The 27,967-nt window shown below is 45.2% G+C and overlaps 1 protein-coding gene across 1 annotated transcript; it reads left to right on the top strand.

The window, feature by feature from the left end:
* The first annotated feature begins 41 nt into the window (after positions 1-41).
* SLC5A10 (solute carrier family 5 member 10) lies at positions 42-27,699 on the top strand. The gene is made up of 7 exons (XM_061600317.1): positions 42-156; positions 234-341; positions 5,605-5,755; positions 16,693-16,861; positions 19,241-19,456; positions 24,243-24,351; positions 25,481-27,699. The coding sequence occupies exons 1-7, from the start codon at positions 42-44 to the stop codon at positions 25,663-25,665; spliced, it is 1,053 nt and encodes a 350-aa protein (XP_061456301.1). The 3' UTR covers positions 25,666-27,699.
* Positions 27,700-27,967: the final 268 nt, after the last annotated feature.

The raw sequence follows: 27,967 nt of genomic DNA, 5'->3' as shown, positions 1-27,967 counted from the left end.
TTTGCCTCAGGCAGAAAAATGTCTTGGGCCAGTCTATACAGATGCGCTCGCCATCTTCACTTTCACAGCTAGAACCCCCAAAACCCAGGACTGGCATTGGATTTGAGACTTGGCTGATTTCAAACACCGAATCCCCTGGAAGCAGTCCACAGCCAGGTATGCTTTGTGGCTAGGAGCCCAGAGAGCCACCCGTTACTCTCCACCCACTCACCCATGCTTTGTGTCGGTTCCAGATGCCATTGGCTGCGTCGACCCCGAAGAATGCGCTCGAGTCTGTGGGGCTGAAGTGGGCTGCTCCAACATTGCCTACCCCAAACTGGTGATTGAACTCATGCCCAGTGGTAAGTTGAGCCAAGAAGGTGTTACCTTTTTATTGTTGATTGGCTGAGCTATGCTAGTCCTGCCCTATCCCCAAACTGGCAATCAAACTACTTCTACTTATGTACATTTAGGGCAGCTTTTGCCAACCAGGTGTCCTCCGGCTGTTTTGGATTACAACTCCCATCAGCCCCAGCCCCAGTCCAAAATAGCCAGAGGACACCAGGTTGGAGAAGCCTGGTTTAGAGTGCCAGCAAAAAAGCAAACAACTATCTGGATTTATCTTGGTGTTTTCCCAAGAGTTCCACCCCCACCTTCTAAACAAGGAACCACAAACCGTTACTAATGGGCGAATTAACACGGAAGTCTCTTGGTACAAATGTGATTATAGATGCTCTTGAATTCTCGACTCCCAGTGTGCTTGTCCTTAAAGGGGAAGGACAAATGTGTCTCGGGGTTCAGCTGCTGTGAAATCAAGGAAGCTCAGAACCCCATGGGGTGAGGCTGATAGATTCCAAGGACTGTGCGTGATCCAGGCCTTAGAACCCTCTTCAGGCAACAGAAGGGAACGGACGTGTCCAATGCTAGAAGCAGTACAGATGAAGCCTCTGGATTGGCGAGGGCTGGTATGAAAGGCTGGAGCCCAGCCTGGTCCAAAGAACAGGACCTTTGTTCAGTGGCAGAACATCTGCTTTGTATGCATAAGGTCCCAGATTCAATCTGTGGCATCTCCACGAAGAGCTGGGAGAGAAACCCTGCCTGAAACCTTGGAGAGCCGCTGCCCCATCAGTGTAGGCATTACTAAGCAAGATGGATCAATGGTCTGACTTGGAATAAGGCAGCTGAATTATTTGGGGGAAGAGTCGTAGCTCAGTGGCAGAGCATCTGCCTTGCACGCAGAAAGTCCCAAGTCCAGTCCCTGGAGAAGAAGGGCTGGAAAAAGACCCCTGCCTGAAACCCTGGAGAGCCACTGCCGGTCAGTGCAGACAAAACTGAGCTAGATGGACCAGTGGTCTGACTCAGCATAAGGCAGCTTCCTCTGTTCTGCCTGCTGTGTTTTGTGGTCCAATTATTCCAGCCTCCACCTCCCAGCCTCAGCTTGATGACCTCTGGGACCCCAAGCTGCCTAGTTTATTTGGTTCAATTTTATCTCCCACCTTTCTTCCCTCACGGAATTCAATGTAGCATATACACGGGGTTCTGCCATCCAGGCACTGTTCACACCTGCTTAGCTTTGGCAAGGTGGCTGCATCATTCAAAGGCCATGCTCAAGGACACAGCCTGGCTCCCAACCAGACTGGTGACTATTTCTCTTGCTGCTGTATCCTGTTCTCAGCATTACGGACGAAGGAAGCTGCCTTATGCCAGGTGGCTCTATTTGTGCACCTTGCCCATTATTGTCTCTGGGCTTGGGGAACCTGTGGCCTTCCAGGTGTCGCAGGGCTACGTCTCGCATTGACTCTGAACATTGCCCATGTTGGCTGGCACTGATGGGAGTTAAAATAACATCTGGGGGGCTGGGAGCTCCCTAATCCTGGTCTGCTCTGTCTGCTGGCATCTGCTCTCCAGGATTTCAGGTGGGGGGGGGTCTTCCCATCACCTGCTGCGTGGCCCTTTTAGCTGGACCTGCTGAGGATTGAACCTGGGACCTTCTGCATGCAAAGCAGGGGCTGTGCCTCTGAGCTACAGTCCTTCTTCCTTAGCGTAGGGGTGAGGGACCCTGTGGCCCTCCAAATGCTGCTGGACCCCAACACCTATCAGCCCCAGCAAGCATGGCCAATTGTTAGAGACGATAGGAGTTGGAGCCCAACCACAGTTACATCCACATCCTACATTTAAAGCCCATGGCTTCCTCCAAAGAATCCTGGAAACTGTAGTTTACCCATCACCAAGCGACAAACCCCTGCACTCTTAACAAACTGCAGTTCCCAGGATTATTTGGGGGAAGTCATGGGTTTTACATGTATGGTTTGGATATGACCAATGTCTGGAGGGCCACAGGTTCCCTGTTCCCACCTTAGAAGATCTGTCAAATGTCTCTTTGCTTTGGCTCCCTTCTATTATTCTTTGCCTCCTTCCCTTTTTCTACTTGGGGGCATTTGTTAGGGGGTGTCCTGGGGACCTGAGCCCCTGGGCCTTTTGTGCTGGGGCCCCTGAATCTACTGTTCCTCTCCTTCCTTTTTACAAGGAGTCTTGGCGCACTACAATGCACACTGCTCATGAGACCTGTGCTGTCCACCACCATAATTTGCCTAGGGGTATTTCCGCATCTATATAAGCATATGCAAATTTGTATCATGGTCCTTATCAAGTTCTCTCCTGAGCAGCAAGAGGTGGCCTTATGCTGGTGTCTGGAGCAACTCTGTTATTAACTGACCAAAATAGTTTCATTTCTATTCTTTTTTAAAAATGCTTAATAGAATGTTTAATCCCGCAATGGAGCTGGGTGTTGTACTTATTAAAGTAGACCTGCTACAGCAGAAATGCATCAAGAAATGTGGCATTTAGTGTCTGGAAAGGCATTTGATGCACAAATGTGGAAGGGAAGCTATAGGCTTATTGGAGAATTCAGAAGAAAACACAAAGAAGAACAGAAATTGCTGATGTTCCCTTTTTTGTCCCATGCCCAGAACGAAAATCAATCCAGCAAATATAATCAATATTCACAGCTATTGTTGTTTACAGCCTGCAAATGATATGTACTGATGCATAATTTACGATTCTCCCTTCCTTTGCATTACGTTTCCTTTGCATTGAAATGAAAGGTGTAGAATAATGTAATGATAATGTCATTAATGATGTAAAATTTCATCATAGCAGACAGCGTGACAAATAATGTTAGGTTTTGTCAGAAGCCGAGCTGCAGCAGAACAGAAACAGTGCTGCATGCAATGAATACAGGGCGGAACACAAAACGATGCCTTCTTACATCCCTAAATACACTCTTAACATATATCTGTGCAACTCTCATAAGGTTGTCAGGCCTCCAGGTTTAAACCTGGATACTCTGGTTTTGAGGGTCCTGCCCAGGTCTCTGGATGAGTCACCTCAATTTCTGGATTTCTGGCTGCCTAGGGAATGGGACAAGGAGCCCTAACCTCCCTCGCCAGGGAGATTTAAGCCTGTTGACACATACCCCCACGCTTCGGAGCTGGCTGCATTTGATTGTTGGGGTGAGGAGGAACTTTTCCCTGATCAAACGCAGCCAGCTCCATGGCCTGGGGGTATGACAACAGCCCCAAATTTCCCTTCCCTGCAGTGATCTGGGCCTGTTGACTCACCCCCTGGCTTCATAGCCGGGAGGCGAGGAGGAAGAAGGTAAGAAGCCTGCCCCATGACATCTCTAGGGCCCACTCCTGAAAGCTCAGGGTTTGGGATGCTTCTCATCTGGTAACCCTAAATACTCACAAAATGTGTACAATAAAGAAGTAAAAAGACTTCTCCAGATTCACCACAAAAGGTGTAACAAGGGCTTGGAAATATGTGCTGACACTAGAAAGGGGCACATAAGACCCGAGAAGAGCCCTGCAGGATCAGACCAAAGGTCCATCTAGTATAACTTCCTTTTTCCCTCAGTGGCCAGCCAGATGCCTATGGGGAACCCTGCAAGCAGGACATGAGTGCAATAGCCTCTCCCACCATTGTGTTCCCTAGGGACTGGTATGTACAGGCACGGTGCCTCTAGTTATGGAGGTAGCCCATAACCCTCTTGACTAGGAGCCACTTACAGCCTTCTGAATTTGTCTGATCCCCTTTTAAAGCTGCATAAATGAGTGGCCATTGTCCTGTTTTGATGCAGTGAATCTCATCAATCCATTGCATGTTATTTGAGGAAGTCTTTCCTTTTTTTGTCTATGTTTAACTCTCCTGCCAATCCATTTCTCTGGATGGCCCCACGTTTGAAAGAGAGAATCGTATGAGTGGAAAGGAACTATATTGAATTATATTGTCATTGATCTTGTTATTCCAAAAAATAATGAAAAGTGCCCATCTCTCTGTAAATTATTGGTTAGATGATGCTGTGTTTTGATAAGTCAGTTTTGTTAACAGAGCAAATCCCATCTCTTCATCCGTTTTCTTAGACACAATGGAACAGCCACGCAATTTCCCCACAGGAGTAGATAAGAACATAAGAACATAAGAAGAGCCTGCTGGATCAGGCCAGTGGCCCATCTAGTCCAGCATCCTGTTCTCACAGTGGCCAACCAGGTGCCTGGGGGAAGCCCGCAAGCAGGACCCGAGTGCAAGAACACTCTCCCCTCCTGAGGCTTCCGGCAACTGGTTTTCAGAAGCATGATGCCTCTGACTAGGGTGGCACGGCACAGCCATCATACAGCAGTTTTGTGGGTTTGGGGCCAGTTATGGTCTGTACCAATTGGCTCTAGCCATTTCTTTCCTTCTCTATGGTCTGTCTGTCCTCTCTAGGAATAAACTCTATGGATTCCACTCAATGCTAACCCTACTCAGAGTACTGAAATGAATGGACAAGAGTAACTTTGTTTCATTAATTTCAGTGGGTCTACTTTGAGTAGAACACATCCCTATCACTTTAACCCAGAAATGGGGAACCCATGGCCCTCCAGATGTTGCTGGACTCCATCTCCCATTTTTCCTGACCACTGGCCACGCTGGATGGGGCTTATGGGAACTGGAGTCCAACAACATCGAGAGGGCCACAGTTTTTCTCATCCCTGCTTTAACCCTACTCTTTCCAAATAGGATTGCTATGTGGCCCTCCATGTGTCAGGGTTGGGGGGGGAGTTGTAGTCCATCAACATCTGGAGGGTCACGGGTTCTCCACCACTGTTCCAGCTGTCTTAGCTGTTGACAGGCTCAGCTTCAGAGGCTGGATCTCATAGGCGTGGGTCTCGTGCACTGGCTTGATTTCCACATCTGCTGGGATACCCCTGATTGTGAGATGACTCTGGGAGCTTTCTGAGTTGCATGCAGGATGCAGGCCCGTCCTGTTGGCTCTTGTTGTCACCCTGTGTGAACTAAGAATGTGTTTTGAAATCATACCAAATGCTCCTTTGCAGGAGGCCGTTGCAGGGAAGGAGCAATCCTCACAGAGAAGCTGCCTTTGTCTGCCATTTACTGAGGAATCCCTGATGACCTTCAGATAAGCTTCAGGGTGTCCTAGAAAACTGACCTACAGAAGGAGGCAAGATGGAAATCTTTATCTTGCTTTGAACGAGGCCTGCTCAATCTTGCTCAGCAATGTGAAGCATCTCATTTAAAACAAAAACAACTGAAGTGACGATTGGCTTGTATGATTTCGTCCTCCAGGTCTGCGAGGGTTAATGATCGCAGTCATGATGGCTGCCCTGATGTCATCCCTGACCTCCATCTTCAACAGCAGCAGCACCCTCTTCACCATGGACATTTGGCGGAAGGTCCGGAAAGAGCCCAGCGAGAAGGAGCTGCTTCTGGTCGGAAGGTACATGCTGGGGCGGGATCAGAGCTTGGAAAAGTTACTTTTTTGAACTACAACTCCCATCAGCCCCAGCCAGCACATGCTGGCTGGGGCTGATGAGAGTTGTAGTTCAAAAAAAGTAACTTTTCCAAGCTCTGGTACAGCAAGGCCGGGCCTAGGCTGGCTGCCTTTCTCTGCCAGCTGGCTCAGTCAAGGGCCTCTCCCAAAGCCACTGTCTGTGATCCTAGGTCAGTGGTGGAGAACCTTTTTCAGTATGAGGGACGCATTTCCTTTTGGGCAACCTTCTCGTAGCCACGTGCCAGTGATGGGCGGGGCCAGAGGCAAAAGTGGGTGGAGCAATGTGTTTGCCTCTTACCTTTGTACAGTAGGAAAGTTTCTGCACGCACACACATACACACCGCTCTCTGTCCTCCCACCAGGCAGGCAAGAATTCAAAGACACCAGCCAGGCAGGCAGAAACACTCACGGAGGGTGAGAAGCAGGGCCAGTCAGAAGTGTAGCTTAGGGAGAGTCCCAAGGGCCACACCAAGAGGCCTGTAGGGCCGCATTTGGCCCCTGGCCTGAGGTTCCTCACCACTGTCCGGGAGATTAGGTGATGCAGCCGGCCAGGCCAGCAGGACACAGCATTGCTGTCGGGGTGTCCGCTCAGGAGCACAGGAACTCCTAGGGGCTCAGAAGGAGCAGCTCTCGCTGCCACCACCTCTCTCTGGCGTCTGCCAGCTGAGGAGGCTACCTCGTTCTGCCGAATGGAATGCATGGCTGGCCCTCCGTGAGTGTGGCCATGTATACAGGACATCCCTCCTCCTCCTTTTCAAAGGAAATTGTGGGGAGGGAGGACAGCAAGCATCAAAAACCTTTAAGGGTCACAGCCTCAAAATACATTTGAAGCACATTTACAGCACATGGCTTCCCCCAAAGAATCCTGGGAACTGTAGTTTTTAAAAAGGTGTTGGGAATTGTAGCACTGTGAGAAAGTAAACTATAGTTCCCCAGATTATTTGGGAAGCCGTGTGCTTTAAATGTTTGGTGTGGATGTGACCAAAGTTGCATTTATTGTGAGATCCACCTGGCTGAATTTTTGTGTCCGTCAGTGTTGCGTCGCCCTTTCAGACAGTTGGCGAACTCTGAAAGCTAAGAGAATGAGCTGTGAGGTGAGATTATTATTATTATTGCTAAAAATGGTTTAAATAAAATAAGTTGAAGGCCCTGCTTCAAATCACACCTTTGTTGTCATGAACTCACTTGGTACATTTAGACAAGCCACTGTTCTCATAGCTTCAGTCACTCCATCTGTAACATACAGCCATTAACACTGATCTACCTTAGAGGGCTGTTGTAGAGATTATGGAGACGATTATGTGAGGCACTTTGAGCACTTGAAATGTACTACATTGAAAAAAAACCCTCTTATTAGCCTAATTAGTATGCATTCACTTGCGCCAAACAGGAATGAAAGTAAGAGAAGTTTACTGTAGATGGTCAGGACAGGGTTGGAGTGGAAAAGCCTGGGTCTTCTGTATAATAGTGGAGATATGAAAGGGAAGAATCATTGCTAGTTACATCCTTCCCTCTACTCTGAGGCTGAAATAACTGGATACTTCATTTTGGGAAGCTCATTTAACAAAAAGCCCTCTGCCAAACTGACTTTCCACTTTGTTCACACCAGATGTGTCAATGGTCAACATTCCTACACTGGCCCTTCCTCCTTCCAGCAGCATTGAGAATGTTTATGTGGATTTTATGATGTCACAGCAGCTCAGCCAATGTAAGGGCTTGGAGGCAGCTAATGGCTGACAGTCAGTTTTCTTTTTAATCCAGATATGTAAATGGACGTATTTACCCAAAACTAAACCTGGAACGCCACTTCACGCTGCTAATTTATGTGACATGTCTGGCCCCTGTGGTTGATTGTGTCACTTCAATTGCTGTAGAGTAGCAATTTGTGGACACTCCCCTGATGATTCCACCCTGCAGCCTTCGATGGTATTTGGTGAGGCAGGACACGCCTGCCTTAATTGTTTTTCTTCTTTTGTCTACATGGGGATAATCAATTTGTTTGCGAGGTGTGAAGGAGGAGAGAGCAAAAGGGAGAGAGGTAACTTGCTAAATGAGGTGCAACTATGCAATAATACTAATAAAAAAGGAGCTTGCAGGAAGGAGCTCTCTCAAGCTGTAACCTAATTCTTTGGCGATTTCACAATGCTTTGTTTGGCTGTGAGTCAGTAATAAATCCAGCCAGTGACTTGGTGTTTTCTTTTAAGTCGCATCCATTACCCAGATAAATAAATGCAAAAGTTCTGATATGCTGCTGCTCCTCTTCCTGAAAGGGGGCCTTCAGAAACATTAGCTGAATGTCTGATTGTTAAGAGAACTGGGAGTCACGAGGAGTCATTTTTGTCTCCTGGGCTTTGATCCGTGCCGACGTACTGATCCCATGGTATCACTGTTTCTCCATCTGTGAAATACAGCGACTCCCATTTGGGAAGGGACTGTGCGGCAACTTTATGGAGGCACCGAGATCTTTGGGCAAAAGTGACTCTGTCCATTATTATTGGATGGCTGCTCAAGTGGGGGGACTATTTGCTCGTTTAAAATATTCCTTCTTTGACTTTCAAATGGAAGGCCCCACAAGGCACCTATAGCAGCAAAAAAGAATTCACGACAATGAAACAACAGAACAGATGTGATCAGAAAGATGGAACTGCCCCCTAGTGGAGGCTGATGGTTCCAATGTCAGTGGGGCAGTGAGTCCGCGCCAGATTTTAGTTCGGATGAAAACCTGGAGCGGATTCACTGCCCTGCTGACATCAGAGCCACCAGCCTCCACTGCTGCTACCGTTTTGTATTTTTTTTTCTCCCTTTCTTTGGGTAGAGTGAAGTATGCTATGAAGTGTAACATATTTGTCATTGCCTTATGCAGAGATTTTGTTAGGGATGACCCAGGCAGCCTGATCCCTGAATCCTTTGCACTGGGCCCCTGATGTCTTAATCCCTACCCCTTTTTAAAACTTAGGCCACATCAGCACCTTACATTTAAAGCAGTATTATACCACTGTAACAGTCATGGCTTTCCCCAAATAATTGTGGGAACTGTAGTTCCTTAGAGTTCTGTAGAGTTGATAGGAGACCCCTATTCCCCACACAGAACTACAATTCCCATAGTTCCCTGGGAAGAAGGATTGACTGTTAAACCTCTCTTGAAATTGTTGTTCTGTGAGATGAAATCCTGGGAAGTGTAGTTCGTGAAGGATGCTGAGAGTTGTTTGGAGAAGCCTATTCCCCTCACAGAACTACAATTACCAGAGTTCCCTGGGAAGAGGGATTGATTGTTAAACTACTCTGAGAACTGTAGCTCTGTGAGGAGCATAGGGGTCTTCTAACAACTCTCAGCACCCTTCTTTTGTCTATATGTTTATTTTGCTTCTTTGGGAGAAGCAATTACTCTTAAGGTGGTATAATATTTTAAATGTATTTTAAATACATTAAATACATTAAATACATGTGGCAGGGGTGGGGAATATTTTTTCAGCCTGAGAGACTTATTGCCTCATGGGAAACTTTCAGGGGCCATATGCTAGCAGTGGGCATGGCCAGAGGCAAAAGTGGGTGAGGCCAAAGGTAAAAGTGGATGGAGCAACAGATAAAACTCCACCTTTGTGTGGGTAGGCCACATTTCTAAAAAAAAAACCCTTCATACACACATCTTCTGTGGTGACTGGTAAGGATGGGCGAGAATTACTATTCAGTTCACATTTAAAGCTGAATTTATCAAATTCTCCCTGTGCGGAACAATATGAGAAACACAGCCATCCTTCAAAATCCGCACTTATCTGAATTTTGCAAAGCAGTTCTCCCACCAAGCAGTGTTACAAAAATGCATATGATGCACATTGGAAAATGTGTCCAAAGTGTGCAGGGAGGCCAACAGAAGGTGGAGCCAGAGTCAGTGTCCGGCAGAACCAACTAATGCTAGCTTCATCCTCCTCTCTGCTGAGTTCTACAAAGGCAATGCTGAGACTAAGGAGGTGGTAGCTATAGCCAGTGCCATCTCCTGGACTGGCTGTGAGAAGGCTGGCAGGTGAGGACTGGCTGAGGGCAGACTGAGCTGGTGGGATGAGTCTCCATTGCTCATCTCTCCATCCGGGCAAGCAAGAGGCTTTTTTTTTTCATAGTTCAGGGACAACTTACTAAAGGAGGCTGGGCCCAAGGTCCTGTAGGACCCTGCAGAGTTGCGTAGCAGAACAGAGAGTTTCAAGCAAGCTTATGTGTGTGTGTTTGAATCTTTGCTAAGATTCTACCTTCCCTGCGAATTAGTCAGACAGAGACTTTAAGCTGTAAACTAAGAAATAACTACTTTATTCTGGAAGTACATACTTGATAGGAAAGAGTTCTATATATAGCTAACTAGCTATGTTGGAGCAGCCGGCACTGGTCCCAGTGCTAGCCCTCATGCTGGTTGAGAGGGAGAGACTAAGGAAAGATGTCTGCTCTCCTCTGAGAGAAAGAAGACTGGAAGGAGGGAAGGAACTGAGATCAACATTCTTCTGCATATCAGTCTAGCAGTAAGGAAGAGACGGCAGGAGATCAAAGGGATAGGTATAGCCTAGCAACCAAGAGGTCTCCTCTCTAGCTACCCTTTTTAACCCCATGCAGCCTCAACCCACAAGTTGGAGTTGAACCTCATGCACTCCAACACTTTCCACCCAGGCAAAAGCAGCTTGGAGCAAGGCTGGTGAGACTATGGCCTGGGAAATGTCTTAAGGGCTGAGCAGAGAGTCTTGGCGAGGTGCATTCAGGTTCCCCAACCCCCAGTTTATAGCGACTTCCAAATGCAGCCATTGTCGTGGGAAATCTTGCCTTGGTGTTTTTTTTCTTTCTAAAAGCAGAAGTCAGCAGCTTGTCAGCCTGCCTGCTTCCTGCTTGCCTGCTTTCCTCCTAAGCGACCGGCTTCTTTATCCACATGTGGGTGAATGACTGGGTGCTTGTGCTGGGAGGACGCAACAGGTCACCATGGGGAATTAAATGCAAGGGGATGTCACTGTACAGGAAATTGACCTCAGCCTTTCCTTATAAGGATATTATTTCCCCCCTCCCCTTCACTCAGGCGTAATCCTTTTTCCTAGCACCTGCCTGATGATAAAGAGTCCTCCTCACCTCTCTCACTTTTTTGTACACTATCTGTTGCATAAAGGCAGGGTGATGAACAAAGGCAGACGGAGGATGACACATGAAGCAAGATCTTGGAAGTGAATGGGGTGGGCATGACCCAGCCTGTGGGTTTGATCAATGGCAGGCGTTATCAGGAAGAATGAAAAGCCAGAGCAAATCTCCAGGAGAGCCAGGGAAGGGGGGGCAGATGTGAAGTGAAAGGGAGGCAGGGCAAAACTGAAACTCCTTGGCTCCTATTGTGAGAGGCTTCAGTTATTGTGGCATGTGAGAGAGGCATTTTTCTCATTTATATGGGGGGAATGGTATCATAGTCATTTTTGTTGTGCTATAATTATGGTTTATTTATATACCACTTTGGGGTCCAAACAGCATATTAATACAATATAAATATACCATTGGACTACAATAAATAGAGAGCCAGTGTGGTGTAGTGGTTAAGGTGTGACCTGGGAAACCAGGGTTTGAATCCCCACATAGCCATGAAGCTCACTGGGTGACCTTGGGCCAGTCACTGCCTCTCAGCCTCATGAAAACCCTTTTCATAAGGTCGCCATAAGTCGGAATCGACTTGAAGGCAGTACACTACAGTAAATCAATCGAAACAAGATAAGAACATAGGAAGCTGCGTTAAATATTAGACAGGCGCCGTCTCTGTTATCTTTTTGGTGCCTACTGAAGACCTTCCTCTTTCAACAAGCCTTTTAAGTAGAGACCTTATCCCAGTCTGCATCTGTGTTGGAATTGCTTTTTAAGATGTTTTTAAAGCTTTTTTAAAAAAGATGTTTTTAAAGATGTTTTAATATATTTTCATGGATGTTTTAGAGTGTTTTTAGTGTTTTTATTTGCCACCCTGGGCTCCTCTTGGGAGGAAGGGTGGGATATAAATTTAATAAATAATAATAAAAATAATAATATACCAAGTCGGACCATTGGTCTGGCTCAGTATTTTCTACACTGATTAGCAATGACTCTCCAGGATTGCAGACAGGGGGCATCCACAGCCCTACCTGGAGATGCCAAGGATTGAACTTGGGGCCTTCTGCATGCAAGGCAGATGCTATAGCACTGAACTACAGCCTTCTCCAAGATAAAATAGCAAAATAATAAAATACCCAGAAGCTCATCATGATGGCCACCATAGTCACATCCCTAAGAGAGTTCATCGCTGTGTCTCCAAGGAGAGTCCAACAATACAGGCAGCTGTGTTGATATATATACACACATATGTACATGCCCCACCCCTCAAAGAGCATAATGCCCAATTTATTAGGATCAGCTGACTGACAGTCATTGAAGAGAAGTTTATAAAATAAATACAATTTGTAAAACACATTAAGCTTTAACAAAAGATCTCCAAGCAGGTGAAATGTAACCTTTAGCTTTTAATTAGAAATGCAAGCAATCTTGAGAAGAAAATGTAAACTGCTAGCCTGAAGAAGGAACCCCTTTAGAGGAAAGGAAAGAAGTACCCAGCCACTTTGATTCTTTCCTCATTCTCTGACTTCTGCTATGATAACCGGCCACAGACAATGGGAAAGCTCATTCATTGCCCAGAGAGAAGAGTGGCTGTAAGTTGGCCATGTGCAGTATTTGGAACAAATTATTTAAGTTTAGCAAAGTTCACTGAATTAGTTCAAAAATCTCTGAACTACACGTGAAAGTAGTACCCATAATTGCTGGTGAAGTAAAAGTAAATTAAATTCATTTTGGGACAGAACTCTGAATGACTTCATTCATTTTACTCTTTAGACTCCTTGGGCCCTTAAGCGTAAAGATCATAATTCTTGTGAAAAATAAATAAAGCAATTCACATTCCACTGTGGGTGTGTTTTGATGTTTTCTTAGTCGTCTTAAGTATATTTTAAACGTCAACAGAGCAGCTAGTAGAATTCTGAATGCTGAGAAAAGCTGGAAAAAATTGCTGAGGCTCATTTGAATGATCTTGAATTGAACTCTGAACTGAACATGTAAAGGAACAAATATGAACTCAAATTAGGTGGGTTTTTTTGACATGTTGAACTTGAACTAGAAAGAGTTCTTTTTCAAAATGATCTTTCCAAGCTCTGCCCCCGCCCTCTGGCAGATAACATCATCGCTCCTGCTATGTAAATTTGCAGTTCTCCAAATTTTGCAGTGCAATTCTCCAGCTAAAGAAATGTGTACAAAGAAATTATTAAGGGAAAGTGTGCACAAACTGATTAATATTTAGTCAACTTATAGACCACTTACTATATATACAATTTCTCAAAGCAGTTTACAACAAGGAGTCAAAGACTTTAAAACAATAAAGAGTCAAGTGCTCTAAAGCATACAACAAATCAATACACATATATAGATAACTAGTAGCTTCATACCTGGTGTTGCTCAGGAATTTCAAAGAACCGAAAAATCATTCTGGTTTTGAAATCAGTGGTTAAAATCAGTGCAGTTTTGAAAGGTACAGTTTGCAATTTTGATTCAAAATGGTGTCCAACTTTATCTAAACTAGGGATGTGTTAGAATTCTGACCAATTTAGATTTGGTACCGAATTTTCCATTAATTCACTTATTCCCAGTCACTAAAGATCGGATTTTAATGTAGCGAATTTCCACGGCTAATATTGAAGAAATCCTTTTAAAAAAAATTCTGCCTCTATCAATTTTGAGAATGATAATTTATCGATATTTCCTTTTAAAATATTGACATCTTCAAAATACCAATATTTTTTCCAAGTGGGAAAAAAACCCATGGATTGGTAAAAGCAGCAGCTAGTGGATAAAGAACAAACTCGAATTGATGCCAGCCTGTTAAGTTGATGGAATTGGCACTGGCCAATGGATCCCATCCTTAATCCAAACAAAGACAAAAACCTGCTCCATGATCTCAGGAACCATCATGCTAAATTTGGTTACGATATCATAAGAGGTGTCCAAATGTATAGTGATCATACAAACAACATTCCAAAATAAGTAGTTGATATAAAATGCATCAATTAGCAAAACATACAAAAATGCATTATATTTGTGGAAATTGCTTTTAAAAATGCATTTATTAGGCAAAATTCAAACAAAATGCATACCAATTTTCATGCAGACTTTTTTTTTCAGATAAAAAAAGTGTGCAATCTGATGTGGAAATAGGGCAAACTCAACTTCAGCCTGGAAAAATGAGAATCCAGAATGGGCAGATTCGTTCTTCCCTAACATGGCTTGAGTTAAAATAGGCTGTCAAGAATTAATTTTAGCAGACAGAAATTGACTGATGTCCTTGCTTTGTTTTGAAAGAAGAGTCACACCAAGATAGGGATGTCTGCCTGTGTGTGCCTGACACATTCATACTGCTCCAAGAGACCAACAAGTCCTGAATATGCCGTTCCACAGAGAAGTGGTGCAAAGCACACTTTCCATGGTTGCATCTTCTGCTGGTAGGCTGCCATCCTGGGAGAACTGTATGATTTTGCTCTCGGAACTGAGCCAGTTAAAATGTTTGCTTGGGCTCAGAAGTGCTGGAAGAGCACACTGAATAATCACAAGTTGACCAGGATGTTATTTTCCCCCCATCTTTTATTTTAAAAACGATTTGTTTTATTTATTTATATAATAACCGTAAGGGGATTTTTAAAATTTAATTAAACAGATCATTTATGGCCTCCGGTGTAAATAAATGATTATAAAAAAACAACACACAAGTATAACATGCCTCAACCTGTTTCCTCTTGTATGATTCCACCTTGACGCCTGATGCTGCACTGTAAAAATTTGTTTTCCAAGGGATTGCATTCATTTCAGTGTTTGCCACCTCCTGTGGTGGCTTCCCAGAAGTTTTTTGGGGCCCACGGTGGGATGTGTTGGCAGCCCAGAGATGATCCCATATTGCTGATCCCACCATACTTGTCTGATGAGAAATCTGGTTGCGTCAGTCAGAGTTTTGAGGGAGCCCAGCCCATGGGAATGAGTTTTATACCTTAATTCCTTTCTTGGTGATCTGGAAGGCTTGGAAAAGAATTCTAACCCAGCGCGACACTGGATCGCTTCCAGATATGTGTGAAATGCACAGATTAGAGTAGCCTGCAGTGTAATTGAAAAATCCTTCAATCTGAGGGTTTGCTTGCATGCAAAATCCTTCCCTATTTCTTCTCTTGCATCGATGACCCCCCTGGCGTTGGGAGGCTGGTGCTTCTTTCCCTGTGCGTACAGAAAGTGAAATCCTGCATGCCGCCTCTGATGCACGTGACTTCTTTGCCATGGGCAGACTTTTGCTCAACATTTGTGTGAATAAGACCTCACTCTGGGATTTTAATAGCCTTAGATAAGGTGCTTCTCCTTTATCCTGAACTTTATTTTTTTTTAATCTGCTCCTTCCTTACCTTCCTCCAGGAGCTCAGGGAACTGTACATAGTTCACCTTTCTAGGAAGCCCCATAGCTCGGAACAGAACGCATGCTTTGAATCCCTTTCCTCTTTCAAGAAGCCTTCTAACTGGACATTTTTATCCCGGTTGGAGTTTGTATTGGATAGGGATGGAAAGATCTGTCTGTTAAATTCAGTTCTCCACATTTCTGCAGCAATCTGCAATTTTTTTAAAAAAAAAATCCTCATGAAAATTCTCCACCATTTTAGTGTGAATTTCTCCAAATAAACACATTTTTCGTATGGAGTTTTGACAAAGGTATACATTTTTGCAAGACATTTCTAATCATTTCATGCCTTTTTCCATGTTATTTTCACTCATGTATTCGTTTATATGCACACTTTCCCCTGATATATGCATTTTTGTAAATGTTGTTTAGTTGGCAAACTGCATCCTGAAATTCTAATAAATGTGAATTTCAAAGGATGGCTGTGTCTCGGTTCTCATATTGTTTTGGAAATTGCAAATTTGATAAATTCTGCCTAAAATGCAAACAGGATTGAAATTCTCACCCTTCCCTAGTATTGGATTTGAAACGGTTTGTATATATGCAGTTGCTTTAATTGTTTTTATATATGCGACTCTTTCAATATATGCAATTGTTTGAACTGTTTTTATTTTATATAACAAAATTTGTATTTGCTTAAAACCTCTCAGTGGTTCTATATATGCATTTATTTTATATATGTTATTGCATTGTGAAATCTCCTTGAGATGTTTCATAGGAAGTGATTCATAAAATAAATAAATAATAGTGTCCTAGACCTGCTGCTGTGTATGTTTGCTTAACTCAAGCATGTGAGCCAATTTTACTGTGCATGGCTATTATTTCTATGCCCCCCCCAATCTCCAGGGGCAGTTTGTTTGGAGGGGACAGTAGCAGGGGGCTGCAGAGTGGAGGAAGAGGTGGGAATGCCCCTTCAGGTGAACTCTGTTGCTATTTTCAGGTGGGATTCAATCACATACCAGCCAATTAATGTTGCAAAATTAAAGCTTTAAAACTCCTGTGCAATAAATCTGCTCCTGATGACCCTAACCTCCCCACAACAAATCAGAATGTATGTTCAGTAAATAGCTATTGTCATGTAAACCTGCCCACAAGCCATGCAAACAAATCGAGATAAATAGTCAATAAACAAGTTAACAGGTTGTCTAATTCAACCTAGATGGCCAAAAACCTTAAAAATGGGGCCAAGCAGGCTTTCCAGGGGAGGGCATTCTGCACAATTGGACCCACCACTGAGAAGGTCCAGACCTCAATAGCAAAACACTGTATTCCTGTTGGGGAGGGTGATGAAGCAGAACATGAGTTGGGGGTGGAGGAGTAATGATGATTTTTTTAATGGTTGTGCCACTTTTCTCCCCCCCCCCCAAACTTGCAGGATAGTCACAGTTGTCCTAGTGGTTGTTAGCGTAGTTTGGATTCCCATCCTGCAGAGCTCCAACAGCGGTCAACTCTACGTCTACATCCAGTCTGTCACCAGCTACCTTGCCCCACCGGTCACGGCTGTCTTTCTGCTGGCTGTTTTCTGGAAGCGAGCCAATGAACAGGTAAAATAAAATAGGCAGTATGTAGATTTAATAAAGAAAGAAGAGAGGAGCTCCCTTGGACTGAGCGAAACCATTGCTCCAACTAGCTCAGAGCTGTCTACGTTACAGTGGCGGCTGGTGGCTCAATGTCAGTGGGGCAGTGGAATCCACTCTGGGTTTTAGTTGGAACTTTCAAGGAGCTGTCCACGGACAGTTCAGACTAAAATCCAGGTGGATTTCCACTGCCCCACTGACATGGAGCCACCAGTCGCCACTGCCACAGACTGGGAGTATTTCTCTAGGGTTTGAGGCAGGAGTCTTTTCCAGCTGCACCTGGTGACATCAGGGATTGAACCTGGGACCTTCTGTATGAAAGGCAGATGCTCTACCACCAAGCTGTGGTCTTTCCCAACCATGTAAATTGAGATGCACCAAAGTGATTATGCCAGGGAATGAATCTGAGCTAAGGACTCTGCTCATTGTCTTGTTGTAGAGACAAGCACTATTTTTTTAAAAAAAAAAAAAATCTAGGAACTAACGGGTGGGTGTCTGGTGTCACACGAGCAAAGTCCAGGTGTGGACATGCAACATTGCCCATTCTAGGACAGGTGCATTTGTTAAGGGCAGGGGAGTAACCGCCAGTATCTACCCTTCCGTCATTGTTTCCCACCTGCAAGTCTGCCCAGAAACTGGGGAATCCCATGATCATGCGATGCACCGTGGGTCACCCGAACCTTCATCATAATCTTTTATTTTATTTTATTTTTTAAAAGCCGCATAAGTTTGCCACATATGCTTAATTCTCTGCTACAAGCGTATCCAAGAGTTTTCTTCGACTTTAATTGAATGTGCAGATGTGATGACACGTGCTCTTCTGTTCTGTTGTGGATGTGTGGGTATGGTGCTGTGTATCGTGTCCACATTAGATAACAGAACCCCACAGAGCACCACATCCGCACATCCACATAAGGTGACATAAATCCACACGTTCTGTTTCATTGGGAGGATGTGTGGATGTGATGTCCTGTTTTGTTACATTATTATGCAGATGTGGTGTTTTGTTTTGTGGCTGTGGGGTTATGTTATCTTATGTTGCAGTGTTGTTGTGGTGTTATATAGTGTTATATACAGGAACCACCCCTTCTTTCAGGCGTCTCCTGAAAACTGAACTTTTCAAACTGGCCTTTGAATATGAACCCTTTCCCAACCAATGCAGTACTTATGGATGTTTCTATTATTGTTTTTAACAATGTTGTTATTGTTTTTTAATTCTATCATTCTTGGGGGTATGCTGTAATGCCGCCTTGATATAATTTTATGAAATGTATGGCTTATAAATATTTGAATGAATAAATAAACACATAGGTAGATGTGATGTTATGATCTGTTTTGTTCTATTATGTGGGTGTGATGTGGCGTTATGTTGATGTGTGGAGAGGCTCCAGCTCACATCAGCCCCAGCTAGCATGGCCAAACGTTGGAATGGATGGGAGTTGAAATCCCAGAACCTCTGGAAGGCCAGAGGCTTCCCATCCCAAGCTAAGGGTGGCTCATGGCAGGTTCAAGGGTGGGTGCATGGGAACCTGATGGACCAAGAGGTGGAAATTGATTTTAATTAGTTGTTTGATTGGAATTAATTTAGCTTTTTTCTAAATTGGGTATTATCCTGCAAATCTGGTGAAGAGCAGGGCATTAATAAAATACGTTTGGGTAAAGCCTGATGGTCAAGGGCTGGAGTCAATAGCAACTGCAATATGATGGGGGAAAGGGGTGGTTGACTCTGGCATGAGAGGAAAAGTAGAGGGTGGAGCCTGCAGAAAATAGTGTGTCCCCTGGATTCTGTCCCCTTCTGCTGAGATTTACCTCCTTCCTCAAGCCCTTGAGCGGAAGATTAGAACTTCAGCTCAACTCCAGTATTCCTGTTGGCTTATTGACCCAGACTCTTTGGCTAGGGGGTGCGGGTGAGTGTGTTGATAAGATAGCACTCCTTTCAAGTACTGTACTTGAAAGTCTGTCACACAGAGGAGAGCTAGGATCTTTTCTCGCTTATCCCTGAGTGCAGGACTCGGAATAATGGGCTCAAGTTGCAGGAAGCCAGATTTTAACTGAACATCAGGAAAAACTTCCTATCTGTTAGAGCGGTACAGCAATGGCAGCAATGACCTAGGGAGGTGCTGGGCTCTCCAACACTGGAGGCATTCAAGAGGCAGCTGGACAGCCACCTGTCAGGGATGCTTTAAACTTTATTCCTGCATTGAGCAGGGGGCTGGACTCGACGGCCTTGTAGGCCCCTTCCAACTCTACTGTTCTGATTCTATGATTCTTTGTTCCCTTGTGTGTTCCCTGCTGGTGCCTCAGAGAGCCTTCTTGCAGTCTTTTTGATCATGCATTTATTTGCAGGGAGCTTTCTGGGGGTTGATGGTGGGACTGGCCATTGGCCTGAGCCGGATGGCCTTGGAGTTTGCACACCCCATGCCCCGCTGTGGCATCCCGGACAGGCGTCCTTCTCTCGTGAAGGACGTCCACTATCTTCACTTTGCGATCCTCCTCTGCCTGCTGACTGCTGTGGTGGTGGTGGGCATCAGCTTGCTGACTAGGCCCCCCGCCGAATCCCAGGTGAGTACAAGTAACCAAGTGAGCTGACTTTCCACCGGTGTTGTGGTGGAGAGGGAGCGTGGAAGGAGCATGACTCTGAGAATTTTCTTAAGCAGGAGCAACAACGGCATCCACTGGAGGGTTGGGGAATGGTTGTAGCTCATTGACCCCATGTGCCTTGCATGCAGAAGGTCCCACGTTCAATCCCTGGCATCTCCAGGTAGGACTGGGAGAGAGACCTCTGTCTGAAACCCTGGAGAGCCGCTGCCAGTCAGTGTAGACATCACTGAGCTAGATGGAGCAATGGTCTGATTTAATATAAGGCAGGTTCCTATGTTTCAGGGTAATTGTCTTGGCAAGCAGATGTGGTGAGAACAAGGCTTTCAGCCTTTACTATTGCTTGGGACAGATTAGCACAGCGAAGATTAGAGAATGAGGAAAATAATCAAACAGAGGCTGGGTACTTCTTTCCTTTTCTTTGATGGGGCTCCTACTCCACTCCAGCCATTCGAACGGCACCACTTCATGGCAAGATTGTTTGCATCTATAATTAAAAGTTAAAGGTTGCACTTCAGCTGGCTGAAGACCTTTTGGTAAAGCTCAGTGTGTTAACAAGTTGAAGCCGTGCAAGTCAGAAATCAGCACCACTAGGTTCAATGGAGCTTATTCCCAGGGAACTATGCAGAGAATTGCAATCATGCTGGTTCTGAAAACTGGATTTTATGCTGCGTACTGCTGCTCTTTGGTGTGTGTGTATCTATCTATTTAGATCAGGGTTAGCCAATGTGATGATATTGGACTCCAACTCCAATCAGCCCCAGCTAGCAAGGCCAGTGGCCAGGAACGACAAGACTTGCAGTTTAGCAACATCTGCAGAGCCACAGGTTACCCATCACTCAGGATAGAAAGAGCTGTCATTTTTAGTTAAATTCAGTTCTCCACATTTCTGCAGCAATTTGCATTTTTTAAAAAAAAAATCCTCATGAAAATTCTCCAGGGTTTTAGTTCAAATTTGTCATAATATAGTAAGCACATTTTTGTAGGTAGGCACCTTTAGCTAATATACACCTTTAGCTAATATACACATTTTTGCAACCAATTTCTCATCTTATAATGCATCTTTGTATGGTTTTTGCACGCATATATTTATTTTTATGCACACTTTCCTCTAACATTGCATTTTGTCACTATTGTTTGGTTGGCAAATTGCAAAATTTGAATAAGTGCGAATTTTGAAGAGTGGCTGTGTTTTGGTTCTCATATTGTTCTATAAAATGTGAATTTGCTAGATTCAGCTTGAAATGCAAGCTGAAACAAACTGCTCACCCATCCCTACCCATCACTAATGGACGAATAATGCTGGGAAGGGGAACCTGTTGCCCTTCAGATTCTTGTTGGACTACAACTCCCATCAGCCCCTGCCAGTATGGAGGATGAGGGGATTTGGAATCTAATAGCCTCTAGAAGGCATTGGCTACCCCGATCAAGATTTTTTTTTGAAGTGGATCAACACAAGGGTAGGATCAACACAGTTCAAAAGCGTTCTGTAACGAGACAGGCTGGTATCCATTTGAGTTCATTCTTTGTCCGCTAGCTTCTGCTTTTACCAATCCATTTTTCCCCTCACAAAAAAATTTATATTAATATCAATATCTTTCAAGAAAATATTGATACTTTTAAAGAAAATATTGATAAAATTATTGTTCTTAATATCAATATTTTAGAGAATTGTTTCAAAAACAAAGGGGAGATATGATAGCACTCTTCAAGTACATGAAAGGTTGTCACACACAGGAGGGCCGGGATCTCTTCTCGATCGTCCCAGAGTGCAGGACACGGAATAATGGGCTCAAGTTGCAGGAAGCCAGACTTCGACTGAACATCAGGATCAACTTTTTAAGTGTTAGAGCCATACGCCAATGGAACCAGTGACCTAGAGAGGTAGTGGGCTCTCCGACACTGGAGGCATTCAAGAGGCAGCTGGACAGCCATCTGTCAGGAATGCTTTGATTTTGATTCCTGCATTGAGCAGGGGTTTGGACTTGATGGCCTTATAGGCCCCTTCCAACTCTACTATTCTATGATTCTAAGAGCCCTGGAAAATCTGCAAATATAGGGAATAAACGAATTAATGAAAAATTTGGTACGAAATCCGAGGTGGAATTCTAGCACATCCCTAATCAACATACTGCATTGAGCCAGTGTGGTGTAGTGGTTAAGGTGTTGGACTACGACCTGGGAGACCAGGGTTTGAATCCCCACATAGCCATGAAGCTCACTGGGTGACCTTGGGCCAGTCACTGCCTCTCAGCCTCATGAAAACCCTATTCATAGGGTCGCCATAAGTCGGAATCGGAAGGCAGTACATTTACATTTATTTTTAGGGTATATCTGTTTTGGGGGGCTGTCGTGATGAGCTGCTGCACTTCGAAATTGACCACTTCCCTGCTGCTTTCTGCGCGCACATGCCTGCCATCGACCAAGATGGCGGCAGGAGCATCAGCCTCTTAGGGAATCCTCGGCTGCCATCTTGGTTGATGGTAGGTATGTGCATGCAGCACACACAGCTTTCAGAGCAATGGGAGAGGTAGGTGGGGTGTGCAGGTGGGTGTCACGGGCCTGCACGGTTGTTGTTGGGGGTTTCCTGGCAGCTCCGTCTGTGATCCGCAGCAGGGTTGGGAGCCAATGCTGCTGCAGATTGCAGAATGGGAGTGCTACCCTCCCACCCTAAAGAGGGCCCCCTCTGGGCTACAGAGGTCCTCGGCCAGGGCCCAACCTGGCCGCCCTCTGGTGCTGGTCGTGTTCTTGGGTGCACAATAGGAATACAATATGCATAATAAAATCAGTTAATATTAACCAAAAAGTTAAATTAATCATAGTTCTGCCCTCAGGAATAAAGCTCTCTTTTTTGGGGGGGGCAGGGGAGAGAGAACAGGCTTTTAGAGAAGACTCCTTTTGTCCTTTACATTGGCAAGAAAAATGGCTGACTGGCATTTACAGTAAATAGGATTTCCTTGTCCTAATATTATTATTTATTATTATTATTTATTTAATTTGTATCCCGCCCTTCCTTCCTCCCAGCAGGAGCCCAGGGCGGCAAACAAAGCACTGAAACACTTTAAAACATCATAAAAACAGATCTTAAAATACATTAACAGCATTAAAAACATCTTAAAAAAAACTTTAAAAAAGGGTTAAAGACATTATTTAAAAGCATAATAAAAAGCAATTCCGACACAGACGCAGACTGGGATAGGTCTCAACTTAAAAGGCTTGTTGAAAGAGGAAAGTCTTCAAAAGGCGCCGAAAAGATAGCAGAGATGGCGCCTGCCTACGATTCAAATAGCGACACTGTTGCCGCTTCTTTTGCTTCTTGCAAATTGCCTGAGGCAGAATCCTTTCTATTCAACCCCCTTTTTAAAAAAAAAGAGTCCTCTTCACTCCACCCAAGGCGGCTGAGCTATGCTTGTGTACCTAACCACCACCGCTAGCTATGGAAGGTTGCTTTCCTTTGACACTGAGGCCTCCTGAGGCATATTGGGACATGCCAGGCAGCCTGGTAGTTTTGAGGACTATTGAGTGGCACAAAAACCCAAGGTGGGAGTTGGCTGGATCTCTCTGCACCTGGAAGGTGGTGCCGAGGAGACACCTTCACCATCACTCAGGGCAGGAGACTGGCTTGAGAAGAAAAACATTCAGCAGGGCAGATCTACCTGTCAGGTGTCTGCTGTCTTAGGTCCTTTCAGTCTCTGCTATTATTCTGTTTGGGAGGATCCGGTCTGAGAGGCTTTTCCCAGCACGTAAGACTGACCCTGTCTTTTGTTCGTTTGAATCCCCCAAATTCCTGTTTTTATTTGTTTCTATATGATTTTATACTTCTGGCTTAATGTTGTATTTTTGGTTTTATGGATGTTGTTTCTTGTTTTTATGTTGTACACCATGTGGAGATTTTTAATAAATAAATTTTAAATATTCATCATTCGTTCACTGGCGATCACTTGTGGCTGAGTAAGATTGTCTTCCAAGATAAGGTCTTTAGCAGTGGGTCCGTAAGTGACTGTGGAGGCCAATTCTGGATCCACGCAGCCTCCCACAGTGAGGACATAGGTTTCCAGATGGAAGATGGTCGCGATGAGGATTTGCTTGACGTGCCTTCTGCTTAGCTCATTTGTCCCGTTTGCCCTGTACTCGTGCTTCTTCAAAGTCCATAGAACCTTTGATAATAGCCGACCTCCATTTGGGACGTTCATGGGCCAAGGCTTCCCAGTTCTCCCAGTTTTAAATATTAAGCAGTCTTCAACCACAAGCTACTGCCAGAGTGTAGGAATTCTGTCCAGTGTTAGTCATACGCAGAGTGGACCCACTGAAATTAATGGACTCAGCAAAAGTGGGTCCATTAATATTAATGAGTCTACTCTGAGTAAAACTTAGTTGGCTACAACTCTAATTTGGAACCTATTTCAGTGCATCTACCTGGGAGGGCAAACCCTCATTTCTTGTCTGTGGCTTCAAATTGGAAACCGCTTGCATGTAAGCCAGCTGTGGAACAATCCAGAACATCTCTTGCATGTGCTTCTTCCCTCAGAGATGGTTTCCAACTCTTTTTTCCTCTGCAGCCAAGGGAGGAAGGAATAAATCCCACACAATGTTCCTCTCCACATCTCTCCAGGGTGAACATCTTCCCTATGCTTCTGTCAGGAGGGTTGTTTTCCTGTTAGTGACATAATTTACCTCACAACTCCATGCTTTGACTACCAACAGTAACAGTAGTCATAGTCTGCTTATCTTTCTTTTTTAATGTTTGCAGGTCAAATACATGACTTGGTGGACCCTTCGGAGGGAGGAGACCCTTCCTCCCCAGCTCTCCAGACCCAAATCGCCACCTGAGGATGGCTTCTCCGGGACACAGAACGATGGTAGGCCCGACTCACGATTTGAACGGCACCCTCCCTCAGAGGGGGAGGGAAAAAAATAAAACCCACTGGAATATGCTGTTTGGTGTAAATCAGGGGTGGAACCGATCCTGTTGTGACAGGGGTGGGAACTGTGTGGCCCTCCAGATGGTGTTGGACTCCAAACCCCACCAGCCCCAGCCAGCATGGCCAATGTTCAGGGATGATGGGCCCAGGGCATGGACTGAAGGCACATGAGGCCACCGCCTTGCTGAAGCTCAGCAGGTCTGGGTCTGGTCAATGCCTGGATGGGAAACTGAGAACCACATGTATACCGCCTTAGGTTCCTTGATGAAAGAAAGGCGGGGTATAAATGTAAGAAAAACAAAAATAAGTAGAGCCCTAGGTCAGTGGAGGCTCATCTATTAGGGTGAATGGGGCCCTGCCCCACCAGCCTCAGTCTGCTCTCAGCCAGCCCCCACCTGCTTGCTCCGGCTGTTGGCTTCCTCCTCCGTAGGCCACGTTCCCACAATGCATTTATTCAACTATTATTCCACTTTAAACAGCCATAGCTGTGCCTCCTGCTGGGACGAAGGGTGGGATATAAATCTAATAAATAAACAATAAATAAATAAATAGCTTCCCACAAAAAAATCTAGGAAGTGTTGCTTGTGAAGGGTGCTAAGAGTTGTTAGGAGACCCCTGTTCCCCTCATAGAGCTACTATTTCCAGCGTTCCCTGGGGTGAAGGACTGACAAACCACTCTGGGAATTGTAGCTCTGTGAGGGGAATAGGGGTCTCCTAACAACTCTCAGTTAGCACCCTTCACAAACTACACGTCCTAGGATTCTCTGAGGGAAAGCCAGGACTGTTTAAAGTGGCATAATAATGGAATAAATGTATGGTGGGAATGTGGCCCTCGTCTTGGTGTTGCCTTTGCAGAACTCAGAAGGGAGGAGGCTAGCAGCAAAACTAGAATTAGTTGGTTTTGCCTGTCATTGGCTCTGGCAATACTTACTGTTTGGGCTCCCTGCCTTCTGCCTCATCGGTCCCAATGGGCACCCTACTTGAGGTTCCCCATCTCTGCTCTGTGACTTTGGCCAATCCTGTTTCTGTGGAGGAACCTTTTATGCTGTTTCTTTCTGTGCCCTAGAAAGCCACCCACGGAGTTGCTTAGGCAATGGAACGGCCTGCAGCCCCTGTTTTATGGAAGCAGAAAGGCCCCCAGGGAAGCCCCCTGGGGACATGATGGAATCCCGCTTCTGGGCTCGGATCTGCTGCATAAATGCTGTTGTCCTGATCTGTGTCAACGTCTTTTTCTACGCTTATTTCGCTTAAAGGACACCTTCTGGGAGTTTGTAAAAGAGGACAAGAAGCAGGTTGGCATGGTAGGGGAGATAAAATTGGGATGCATGTGGAAGAATAGAAATATTCTCTGATTACCAGTGGACTGCTTTATTTATTTAAACAATAGATTTTGGCTACTAATGGCTGTAGCTCAGTGGTAGAGCATCTGCCTTGCGTGCAGAAGGTCCCAGGTTCAATCCTGGCATTTCCAGGCAGGGCTCAGAATGTCACTTGCCTGAAACCCTGGAGAGCTGCTGCCATTCAGTGTAGGCAATACAGAGTCAGGAGGACCAATGGCTTGACTCAGTAGAAGGCATCTTCCTCAGTTCCTATGATTCCTATAATCCAAAGTGGGAAACTTCAGGATGTTATAGGGCATTCCACTGGAGATGACATTGGACCTTTGGGCTAGTGTGTACAGAAACTTTTCTTCTGTAACTATGGGGACTAGAATCATGTTTTTTTAATTAAATTAAAAACTGGCACATTCAGTTGCAGAAAATGGCCATGAGCTGCAAACAGCTGATAAATACTTTAACTGAAGTCAGTTTAGCCTGGCTGTTTTAGAAGTTCCACAACACAGCGTTTGAAGACCGGACGTAGTAGCGATTTCTGGCTTGGCATGAGAGCGGCACAAGGACAGCCCTGCATTGTTTTGCAACCTGTATAAAACTCTGGCGATCTCAGACTGGAGACTCTGGTGGCAGGGTTCCAACACATTAACACCCTGATGCCACTTGCAAGCATGGGGAGTTGCTGCAGCGCCAGCACTGCTGATGGGCAGAGGGCGGTATCGTAGCTCCTAGCTTAGCAGACATCGTATTGGCTCTTTGTGTCATGTGATTCATGCTGCAGCGTAGCAGCAGCACCACTACAGATTGTCATGATTCACTACTAAGCAAGGGTGATGGCCCAAGCAAGAGAAGGTCAGTCGTTCCTGGTTGGCAAGGTAAGGCAAGGGTCAGCACCTTGGAGAGCGATGAAGGTGTGGCGGGTTTAGGACTACAGCTGAGGCCAAGCATCCAAGTTGTTTCAGAAAGGTCCTGGAGGGAGCGGCTGGGTTTTATAGCAGGATAACAAGATAAAAAGTGTGAAGCATTCACTGGAAGCACAAAAAGGAGGTCAAAAACCAGAATGCTGGAAAGATGTGGCTTTATTCTGTGCACAGTGACACCAATAATTTCTTGTATATAAAAAAGAAATTTCTGTATAAAATATGTTAAAGCCCAACGCGTTTTATAGCAGGGCCAGGTAGTCATTGTTTGGAGGCCCCACCCCTGAGTGCTGCCTCCTGGACACTTAAAGGGCTAGTGCGTTCTTCTGCAGGTGCCAGCTCCTTCAGGGCAATGAGGTTTCCAACTGTGGAAGGATCTCTTTTCAGGACTATCTTGATTCCCAAGGACCAAACCAGCTGTCAGAGTCTGGTGGCAGAGTTGTCTCCTTGGGGCTTTGGGGAGGGGGTGCTAGTCTATACAGACCCACACAAAATGGACCAGAGTGTGGATCCATTGGCTCCTTAGGTCTGCAGTTGCCAGAGGCCTCTTCCCTTGAGGAGCTCTGATCTGGGGCCATGATGCCAATGGCGGCATTGCAGTTTCCATCCTAGCATGGATCATGTGACAGAAGGAGCCAATGAGGTCCAAATCTAGCTTAATGAAGCTGCGGACTCTAGCTTGGCTTTCCAGTGTGAACAGCACATTGCTCAGGCCTCAAATGAGCTGCGTATTTGTCAGTTTGACTGCACATTTGTCCATGGGCTAATGCATCAGCTTGACTGCCCACATCTCTGCCTGCTTTTTAATTTAATTTAATTATTATGAAACCACATAAAGGAATGCAAAGCATAAGTGTAGCTAGCATACAAAACCCAGCTAGAGGTCATAATTTTGGTACATACACAAAATCATTACATTATGACAACCAATTTGTATAATCAGGTTGTGGATGTGTGCCAGTTCAATAAATCTCTCCACATTGCACCATGAGAGGTTGGTAGTTATTTCACTGGGTGTTCCCTTCTGACATATGATGGGAACACATGCCAGCTACCACAGAAGGAGCTGGGGATCCACTTTTCCCTTAGCTGCCCTGATTTAACAAGTCAGATTCTCTGCCAATGCAGTTGCCCACACCCAATCAGGTCCTGGGGCCATGTGCAGCCCTCCAGACCTCTCTATCTGGCCCCCAGTACTCTGTCCAGGCCACACACCCTCCCCAGCTAGACCCCTGACTGACTCTCCTGCTTTGCACCCCCCTTGAGTATTTTTTGGTGGCTGGAATTCATTGAATTCTG

Source organism: Rhineura floridana, chromosome 17 (genome assembly GCF_030035675.1).
Source record: "Rhineura floridana isolate rRhiFlo1 chromosome 17, rRhiFlo1.hap2, whole genome shotgun sequence".
NCBI classification, from domain to species: Eukaryota; Metazoa; Chordata; class Lepidosauria; order Squamata; family Rhineuridae; genus Rhineura; species Rhineura floridana.
This window is presented reverse-complemented; position numbering and strand designations above follow the sequence as displayed.

Coding starts and splice junctions, on each gene's coding strand:
- SLC5A10 (XM_061600317.1), top strand. CDS start 42: ATGCGCTCGCCATCTTCACTTTCACAGCTAGAACCCCCAAAACCCAGG. Junction 19,457..24,242: donor GGCCCCCCGCCGAATCCCAG/GTGAGTACAAGT, acceptor TAATGTTTGCAG/GTCAAATACATGACTTGGTG. Junction 24,352..25,480: donor CTCCGGGACACAGAACGATG/GTAGGCCCGACT, acceptor TCTGTGCCCTAG/AAAGCCACCCACGGAGTTGC.